This window comes from Portunus trituberculatus, chromosome 31 (genome assembly GCF_017591435.1).
Source record: "Portunus trituberculatus isolate SZX2019 chromosome 31, ASM1759143v1, whole genome shotgun sequence".
NCBI classification, from domain to species: Eukaryota; Metazoa; Arthropoda; class Malacostraca; order Decapoda; family Portunidae; genus Portunus; species Portunus trituberculatus.
Window position 1 is genome coordinate 11,101,346 of NC_059285.1, and position 10,000 is coordinate 11,111,345.

Below are 10,000 nucleotides of genomic sequence, written 5' to 3' on the forward strand. Positions count from 1 at the left end.
ACTCGGATTCTCTCTCTCTCTCTCTCTCTCTCTCTCTCTCTCTCTCTCTCTCTCTCTCTGTCTCTCTCCAAACAAAAGCTAATCACGGAGGCTTTTGTTCGCTTCGCTCGCCACTGTGTCTTGCTGTTAACTCACGGGATGTTGGACCGTCTTATTAAAATTCTCTCTCTCTCTCTCTCTCTCTCTCTCTCTCTCTCTCTCTCTCTCTCTCTCTCTCTCTCTTTAGTATCGTTACTAGAGTTATTTCCTAATGCCATTACTATTACCTTTTCTACCGTTCCTGCTATTGCTACTACTACTGTTAATAATAATAATAATAATAATAATAATAATAATAATAATAATATTAATAATATTAATAATAATAATAATAATTTTACTACTACTTCACAACACGACCACCATACACAAGTTCCCTGAAACACACAATCCCCACCATCATCTCATTTCCTCTTCAACCACACCACTACCACCACCGCTACCAGCACCACAGCTTCATCGCAACGCCCAACAACGCCAGCACAACAAAACACGGCCATTACAACAACGTCCGTGATGAAGGTCCTTCCACTGTCGGCGTCATAGAATAAAAGTATCACAATGCAAGACCACAATAAAAGAGTCGTCTGGCGTACTAAAGGCCCCGCTGTACCGTTGAGCCACACAGTGCTGGGAGGCAGGGCTGAAAATCGGCTTGTGAGGAGTGAGAACGAGCTGGGGGTCAAGAGAGAGAGAGAGAGAGAGAGAGAGAGAGAGAGAGAGAGAGAGAGAGAGAGAGAGAGAGAGAGAGAGAGAGAGAGAGAGAGAGAGAGAGAGAGAGAGAGAGAGAGAGAGAGAGAGAGAGAGAGTCAGTGGAATCCATTAGCATTTGGGATCTGTTAAAAAACGGTAAGAGTTAGTTAATTAGTTGTGTTATTGAGTGTTGTGTGTCTGGGAAAGTCAACATTTAGGTGAGAAGGTCGATGTTTTGACAGGACCGTAAGAACATTCGCTGATTGGAGTCTATGTAGTGTTTGTAATCTGATGGGAAACAGTCAGGTTATGTGGTTTGGAATGATATTGTTGAAGTATCTGAGAAAGGCAAGATGTAGGCGAGGATATCAAGCTTTAAATAAAACTGTCAGGAGCATCAACTTATTGGGAGCTAAAAATCCGAGGGAAAAGGTTAGGAAAAGCAAATTGGTTACTATTACATGTTAAATGGCTGGGAAAAACAAGTTGTAGGTGAGAAAGTCAGAGTTGTAATTAAGTGCATAGGAACATTAACGTTGGTGGGAAAGTTAAGGTTCAGGTGGGAAAGTTCATGTTTTGATACGAGCATAAGAACGAAAAGGAAATGCCAGGAGTCCATTAGGTCTATAAGTGGGAGTCCCGGTAATGAAATACAATCTTACATACATCTACTCATCATCCACATCCATAAATTCATTGAAGCCTCTCCTCTTCTATTGACTCTGCACTAACAAATCAATTACTGAGTCAATTCCATTCATCTCCTGAGTCTATTCCATTCATAAGGGAATGCAAATACTCGTGCATACATATATCCTACCTATGATTCCCATCCAAGAGGTCCGCACTAATAATGTGATTACCGAGTCACGTCCATTAATCTGCGTTACTTGTTCAATTCATATACTCTGTCTATTCCATTCATGAAAGGAGTATAGCTATGCTCGTTTTTTTTCTGAGAGTGGGACTGGTTTTAAGGTATGCATCGTCACAGGTATTGCTAGACTTCGGTGCACAGGTCTTTTTTGCGACCGTGATTGGTCTTTGCGGGCACATCTTTACCTGAACACATGTAAGGTAAAAGGGCAGGTAAGTAGGGCCCTCAGGTGGGCCAACTAATAATTCATTTACCGGCAAGGAAATTATGATACCTGACCAACACTGATGAGACACCCTGTTCCACGCCTCCTCCTCCTCCTCCTCCTCCTCCTCCTCCTCCTCCTCCTCCTCCTCAGCCTTCCCAATAGCCTATCCATCTCTCCATCTCTCCCTCCCATCATCCCCTTTTCTTCCTTCCTTCATCCTCCTCCTTAACTCACTCCCTTGAGATATGAAACTTGATTTTTCTTAATTCCTGGCATCATCAAGGGTCGTTCATTTTTCTCTCTCTTTTGCATAAGTTTCTTGATTATATTTTGCGCAAAAGTTTCCCTGTACACTATAAAGACTGCAAAAGATACAGAAAATGGGAGTTTCGCTTTTACTGGCGATTGATGGATACTGTAAATGAAGGGAAAATTATATGTCAAAATTGGAGGAGAAATTATAAACTCTCTCTCTCTCTCTCTCTCTCTCTCTCTCTCTCTCTCTCTCTCTCTCTCTCTCTCTCTCTCTCTCTCTCTCTATCTATCTATCTATCTATCTATCTATCTATCTATCTATCTATCTCTCTCTCTATCTATCTATTTACCAACCAGTTTTGAAAAGTAAGGAGAATTCTCAATTTTTCAGTCTTTTTCTTTTTACTTCATTTCACCGCATTATTTTCGTTCTTTATCTATTCTTCTTGCCCTTCTTCCTAAGCAAGGTTTTTTTTTGCAGCTCCTTTTTTTTCTGCCTGATATTTCTCGTCTTTTCATGTCTTTCAACAAAACTTTACCTGGAAGAACATTTATCTCTACGCAGGCTCATTCATTCTGAACACCACATTGATGAGCGCAATTTCATTTTTATTTTTCAAAGACGCGAAAAACATGTAATGGAGACAATTTTGGTAGATAATAGCTATCCCATCTTCATTTTAAAGCAAACTTAAAATTTTCTGTCCAATTACCTAATTTTTTTTCTTTTCTTCTTGTAAAAATGTTAAATATTAGATTTGTTCATCAAAATTTTATCAATACTTTTTCCAAACCTATATTTTTTTTCTTCCAAGGCCACGTAATGCCATTCTATTACAGCTATTTCTCCTGTCTAACTTCCGCGCTAAGATAAATGACACTTTTTCTTTTCTCTACGCTGAAATTATAATTTGTCCTATTTTACATTCTAAAAAGATACCGTAATAACATACATCATAAACATTTACTTGCATTCCACCTCAAGACAAAAACATATGAAGAGTACAGTTCTAAAAATAGTCTGAGCATTTTGTAACATCTTGTCGCCCTAACAAAATTTTCATTAATCCCATCCGTCTTAATATTACTTTTTTCTCTCACTCTCGCTTCGGTATAACACACTCGATACATTAATGGAGTGTAGGAGATCACACCTTTTACAATCACATCATAATCACGCCGTTTCTTTCCTTCCTTTGTGCACAGCGGCAACAAAACACCACAGACTTCCCTACCACATCTCCGCTGTGTCTGGCTACTTCTCCGCTCTCCAATTATTTCATCACAACACAATTTTCTTTGTATTTAATCTATACTACAGTCACCAAAGCTTTAACAATTAAATCCAACCAAAACGTTACTTCCTTGTTATTTCGTCCTGTCGCGCACAACGTACAGCTGCAGTCGCCATTATTTACACAGACGTTTCTTCTCTTCTTTGTCCTCATTTTGCTTGTTAGGGAGCCGCGGCCTCAAAATGCGTGGAGTTCCGGGGTGAGAAATGTGCTGACGGCGTGGCAGTGGTCGTGGCCGCTCTGTCTTGTCCGCGTGAGGGGAGTGTTGTGTGTGTGTGTGTGTGTGTGTGTGTGTGTGTGTGTGTGTGTGTGTGTGTGTGTGTGTGTGTGTGTGTGTGTGTGTTTCATTGTTGATCTGCTGCAGTCTCTGACGAGACAGCCAGACGTTAAATTATTAAAATAGTGAATTATTGGTCACTGTTGTCTTTTGTTTTTTGTTCATAATATTTTCTGTTCAGAAACATTGTATTTCTTTCTTTATTGTTATTATTATTATTATTATTATTATTATTATTATTATTATTATTATTATCGTTATTATTATTGTTGTTATTATTATTATTATTGTCATTATTATCATTATGGATGCACTTTTTTTTACAAAGGAGCTGTGCTCCATACTTTAATTGTAAAGTCTGAGCATATAAATAAATTCATCAATTCAATTCAATTCAGTTCCTACGGAACGAGCTCAGAGCTCATTATTTCCGATCTTGGGATAGGCCTGAGACCAGGCACACACCACACACCGGGACAACAAGGTCACAACTCCTCGATTTACATCCCGTACCTACTCACTGCTAGGTGAACAGGGGCTACACGTGAAAGGAGACACACCCAAATATCTCCACCCGGCCGGGGAATCGAACCCCGGTCCTCTGGCTTGTGAAGCTAGCGCTCTAACCACTGAGCTACCGGGCTGTGTGTGTGTGTGTGTGTGTGTGTGTGTGTGTGTGTGTGTGTGTGTGTGTGTGTGTGTGTGTATTTGCATTCGTTTCCCTCTCACTATAATGTATATAAGTTTCATTAATTTCTTTATGCACTCTTATCACTCATCCTATTTGTCGTGTTCTTTAACACACGTTCGCTTTTTTAAAGCCTTTACTCTTTCACTTCAAATTTAGTAACATACATTAAGGCACTGACTATATTCATGCCTTTATGAAAAGAGAGAGAGAGAGAGAGAGAGAGAGAGAGAGAGAGAGAGAGAGAGAGAGAGAGAGAGAGAGAGAGAGAGAGAGAGAGAGAGAGAGAGAGAGAGAGATTAGAAAGAGACAGACATACACAGGCTTGGTTGGGTCCATTGTCGTGCTACATTATGAAGGGTGGCAGGGAATAGCCTTCCTCGTATGACCTCCCGAAGACCAATCAGATGATTTTGTCAGGAGATCAGGTCACGCACCACTCACTCCCCTTACACACCACAGACCAATCCTTCCTCCTCCTTTTCCTCCTTCTCCTCTTCTTCCTCATGTTTTCTCCTCCCTTCCTTCCTTCCTTCTTACTACTGTTCCACCCAATTATCCTTGACCTTATTCGGTAAAGACAAGGCAAATAAGAAATCCTAAAAGCTTATACATAAACAATTGGTAACTTTTCCTAACTTTAATCCCATTTCCATCTTTGATTGTATTCCTGATGATAATGATGACGATGATGTACAACAATAAAACACAACAAAATACCTGTGTTGTCCATCTCCAGATCGGTCTGCCTTCACACATACCTGAAGGCAAAATTGTAACGGTTTTGAGAAGAATAAAACAGGAAAGGGAGGAGGAGGAGGAGGAGGAGGAGGAGGAGGAGGAGGAGGAGGAGGAGGAGGAGGAGGAGGAGGAGGAGGAGGAGGAGGAGGAGGAGGAGGAGGAGGAGGAGGAGGAGGAGGAAGAGTAGTAGTAGTAGTAGTAGTAGTAGTAGTAGTAGTAGTAGTAGTAGTAGTAGTAGTAGTAGTAGTAGTAGTAGTAGTTGTTGTTGTTGTTGTTGTAGTAGTAGTAGTAGTAGTAGTAGTAGTAGTAGTAGTAGTAGTTGTTGTTGTTGTTGTTGTTGTTGTAGTTAGTAGTAGTAGTAGTAGTAGTAGTAGTAGTAGTAGTAGTAGTTGTAGTAGTAGTAGTAGTAGTAGTAGTAGAGAGAGTACAGTGCGTACGAGAGCAGAGAGAAAGCAGAGAGATTCAATAGAGAGAGAGAACATCACAAAAAGGGAGAGAGAGAGAGAGAGAGAGAGAGAGAGAGAGAGAGAGAGAGAGAGAGAGAGAGAGAGAGAGAGAGAGAGAGAGAGAGAGAGAGAGAGAGAAATTATAAGCAGAGGAAGATGAAAACTATGTGGAAGAAGCGAGGAAAGAGAAAAGAAAGAAAAGTCACAAATTTAATAACGTGCACGGAACTTAAAAATAAAAATAAAGCATACATACATACATACATACATACAAAACACGGGCAGTAAGTAAAATAAAACATGCACAAGAGTTACGAATTCATGTCAGCTACGAAAAGTCAGACAAAATATATATATAAAAAAAAAAATGAATAAAGGTGGAAAGGAAGAGGAGGAGGAGGAGGAGGAGGAAGAGGGGAAATGCAAGGAAAATATGGTAAGAAGAAAGGGATGATAAATGAGATGACAAATAAAAGGAAATACTCTGTTAGCTACTTACTAAGGTTGTACAAGCAGGGAGAAAGAGGCAGAAAGAAGGGATGGGGACAGGGATGTGGGGTGGAGGGGAATAAAATGACGTGGGTGAGGGAGGGAGGGGGTGACGTATTCTTTGGTAATGGGACTGTCAGCAACGAAATATCTGAGAAAATATTGGGTGTTACTGCCTGCTGGGATTTCCGGGCGGGCGTATCCCTTGACCTCTCTCTTTACACACACACACACACACACACACACACACACACACACACACACACACACACACACACACATTAACGCACTACAACCACCGCTCTTCCTTCCCCCAGACCATGTTCGCCTGGTGGATCTCCTGGCTGGCGCTGTGCCTCGTGCTGGGGAGGACTCCGTGGTCGGCCAGCGCGGCGCAAACGGAGGCGGGGACGGAGGCGGCGACGGCGCTGTGGACGGTGACCAAAAGAAGTGGCGGCGAGGAGCCTCAGTACTCTCACTACCACCGCGCTTCTGTCAGAAACACGCTTCCGTCAGGCTCCTCCGCTGGCTCCCACCTGCTGCACGGGGCCTCCTCGGCGCAGCTTGGGGCGGGGCAGCGGCCGGGCAAGGACATGAAGCTTGGGCCTGGCATGGGAGGCTCGGCGGTGGAAACATTGGAGACGGAGGGCGCACAGTACTTCGCCACGCAGCCCACGCCGCAGACAGCGGTGGTGGGCTCCACGGCGGTGCTTCCCTGCAGGTGTGTGTGTGTGTGTGTGTGTGTGTGTGTGTGTGTGTGTGTGTGTGTGTGTGTGTGTGTGTGTGTGTGTGTGTCCCATTCCGGGTTAAATCCTTTAGAGCAGGCACGAGGGTGATCAAGTTTTCCTCTCCTTTTCTCATCCTCTCGCTTTCCTCTCTTCTTTCAGCGCATTCCTTCACTCTTTTGTTAACAGTTTTCATATTTGCATAACAAATCAATTTATTCTATAATAGTCCTTGTTCTTATTTATCTCCACGTATATTTAGTCTTTCTTTCATTGGGTTTATTCATATTTCTTCTTTCTTTGTCTTCTTTTTTTACACTTTATGACTTCCCCTTGTCCATTGCCCTCCTCCACTAGTCTTTGTAAATCTCTCAGGTCATCTCCACCCAATGTTTCCACCTCGAGGGTCCTATTCCACCATGCCTCTTCCTCCACCTCCACCTCCACCTTTCCATTCATTTGATGTAATCCTTTTATTTCACTCCTTTATCTGCCATTCCCATTTTCACGCAGAATGCATCTCTCTCTCTCTCTCTCTCTCTCTCTCTCTCTCTTACATGGTCCCGTCAAACTTCTATTCTTGGTCCTGTATGCAATATTCTCCCACCTTTTTCCTTTTCTATCTCTTATCTTCTTTCCAAATCCTCCTTTAAGTCTCTTCGAGGATTCAAATCTTTTTGGCTTTTGTCTTCTTCACCCTTCCACAATTTTTCTACTATTTTTATTTGACTCATTCCTCTCCCAGATCCCATCATGTTCCTCCTTGCTGTATTATTATTTTTTTTACTCAATTCCCTCTTCCTTCTTTCCCATCAGTACTACTCCTAACAATAGTACTGTTAACTCACCTACTCCTTTCCATCTCCATTCCTCCACAAAACACAAGCCACAAGAACAGCCGTCCGTCAGTCTCATCGTACATTTTTCCATTTTAAACAAGCGAGTCCTTTAATCAACACACCTGTTCATCTGCTCCGTCCTTACGTTCGGCTCACAACCCACCGGATCCAGTTAGTTAAGGGGTCACCAGCTCACTAATATTGTTCCCTTAAGTCACATGATTGGCGTGTGTGTGTGTGTGTGTGTGTGTGTGTGTGTGTGTGTGTGTGTGTGTGTGTGTGTGTGTGTGTGTGTGTGTGTGTGTGTGTGTGTGTGTGTGTGTGTAAACTATCTATCATGCATTTCTGTTTCTATATTCGTGTATGTTCTGTCTTTCAGCTTTTATTGTCTTTTCTTCTCTTGTTTTGTTCCTTATTGTTGATTCTTCTTGTGCAATCTTGTTTCAGTCTTCTTTCACCTTCAAAAGTCAAGCTGAGTCAAATTTTGCGTAGTGTTTTCTTACGAATATCTTTCCTTGTTCTTGTTAAATTTTACAATGCATGACTTCTCTCATATTCTTTAAAATCTCTCTCTCTCTCTCTCTCTCTCTCTCTCTCTCTCTCTCTCTCTCTCTCTCTCTCTCTCTCTCTCTTAACCTTTAATCAAATTATATACTTTTATCCCCATATTCCCTCTATTTCTTTTCTTTTATTCACTTCTCTGTTTTAATTTTTCTTCCTCCTCTTTCCTATCATGTTTCTCTTTTTGTTTATATAATGAACTTATTTCACTACATCTTTTCATATGCTTAAATTCCTTTTCAATCGCTATTTTCTTCATCTACCCATCCTTTCACTCCTTCTCACGTCTTTTAATATTCCCTCGAAGTGTCTCCCCTCATGTCATTTCCCTCCCCATTTTCCACTCTCCTTACTTTCTCTTTTTTTCCGTACATCCTTTTTTCTCCCCTCTACTCCTCCCTTCTCCATTTTCTCCTATCTTCACGATCCCTTGGCTCCCCTGACTTCATTTCTTTTTCCTCCATTCCCCCTGTTTCCTCCATACTTTCCTCTTCCATTAACGGCCTGTCCTCTTCTCCCACCCCTCTCGCCGGGCCACAGGGTCATCAACAAAGTGGGTCACCTCCAGTGGACCAAGGACGGGTTTGGGCTAGGCACGGAGCGGGACCTGGATGGCTTCTCCCGCTACGGCATGATCGGCTCAGATGACGAAGGTAAACAGTAGCAAGTAATTGACCAAACAAATAAATGACTAAACAAACAAGGAGCCTACGTAGTTGTTGGTTCTTTTTTCATTGTCGTTGTTGTTGTTTTTTTTCTCGCTTCTCAGACAGTATAGCCTCTCTTTTGTGCCCCAAATTGTGTGTGTTTCATCTTCTCTTTATTGTTCTTCTTTCTTTTTGGGGTGGGTTGTAGTAGTAGTAGTAGTAGTAGTAGTAGTAGTAGTAGTAGTAGTAGTAGTAGTAGTAGTAGTAGTAGTAGTAGTAGTAGTAGTAGGAGTAAGGGTAGTAATAGTCTTCTTTTCTTTTTTCTTTCATGAATTTTTTTTTTTTTGTAATCTAGATCTTATTTTCTTTGCATTTTAAATAATTTTCCGTCATTTTTATTAAGAAAACTCCACTACGGGACACATTTTCCATAATCCCAGCGGACACGCGCGCGTGTGTGTTATCATGTTGCGAAACCCTACAAGTGTACAACAGGTGTATGCACGCCCGAGGTCAGAGGACACAGCACCGACTCCAACAATAACAGGAATTAAAAAATTAATCCTCTATGCCGTCATTCGGACAGCACTCTCAGTTATGAAATGAAGAACATCGAGCATTTCCTACAAGCTATCACTGGACAAGTTTTTTATTATCTTTATATAACGATGGGGAAACTGGCCGAGGGCAACTCGACCTGTGAAGGCTGCAAATCATATGAAAATCATTAGACAAAAATCCGAGAGAAGTAGATTTTCCAGGAAACTTGTCAAAACCAATCACTGTGAGAAAAAAAAAAAAACCCAGGTGCTCACTGAGAACAAAAAGAGATCTCTTGAACTAGTTTCTTTGATATAATGCAAACATAAGAAAATATACCATACTCAGACACAGTCAAATGTCATAGCAGCAATGCAGAACACAACAAGTATTTTCCACCTCTTCAAACAGTTCATTGGCAAAGAATGGGAAAATCCGGCTATCTTATTTATTTATTTTTTTTCAGCACATGGAGTCTTTCAAAAGAAAAGAAATTCCACCTCTTCCAATAAGTATTTTAGTCTTTCATAGAAGCCCAATTGCTCTTCACTTACTCCAATACTCCGATATTCCAATGCACATAATAATGTTTAAAGATCATGTAGTTCTCGTTAAGACCTCTTTGGCATGTCTCTTTATAATGAAAAAGCAAAAAAAAAGTGAAATTAGTTTTGTGGAAC

At 41.3% G+C, this 10,000-nt stretch overlaps 1 protein-coding gene across 9 annotated transcripts in view; it reads left to right on the forward strand.

Annotated features, from left to right (window-relative positions):
- The window catches only part of LOC123511295 (irregular chiasm C-roughest protein-like), a 350,053-nt gene that overhangs the window by 276,394 nt on the left and 63,659 nt on the right, over positions 1 to 10,000 (forward strand). For all 9 annotated transcript variants that reach the window (XM_045267054.1, XM_045267052.1, XM_045267055.1 and 6 more), the window contains 2 exons: positions 6,326 to 6,729; positions 8,674 to 8,786. In XM_045267054.1, coding sequence (XP_045122989.1) covers positions 6,329 to 6,729; positions 8,674 to 8,786 — 514 coding nt within the window. In that variant the 5' untranslated portion in view covers positions 6,326 to 6,328. The remainder of the gene's footprint in view (positions 1 to 6,325; positions 6,730 to 8,673; positions 8,787 to 10,000) is intronic.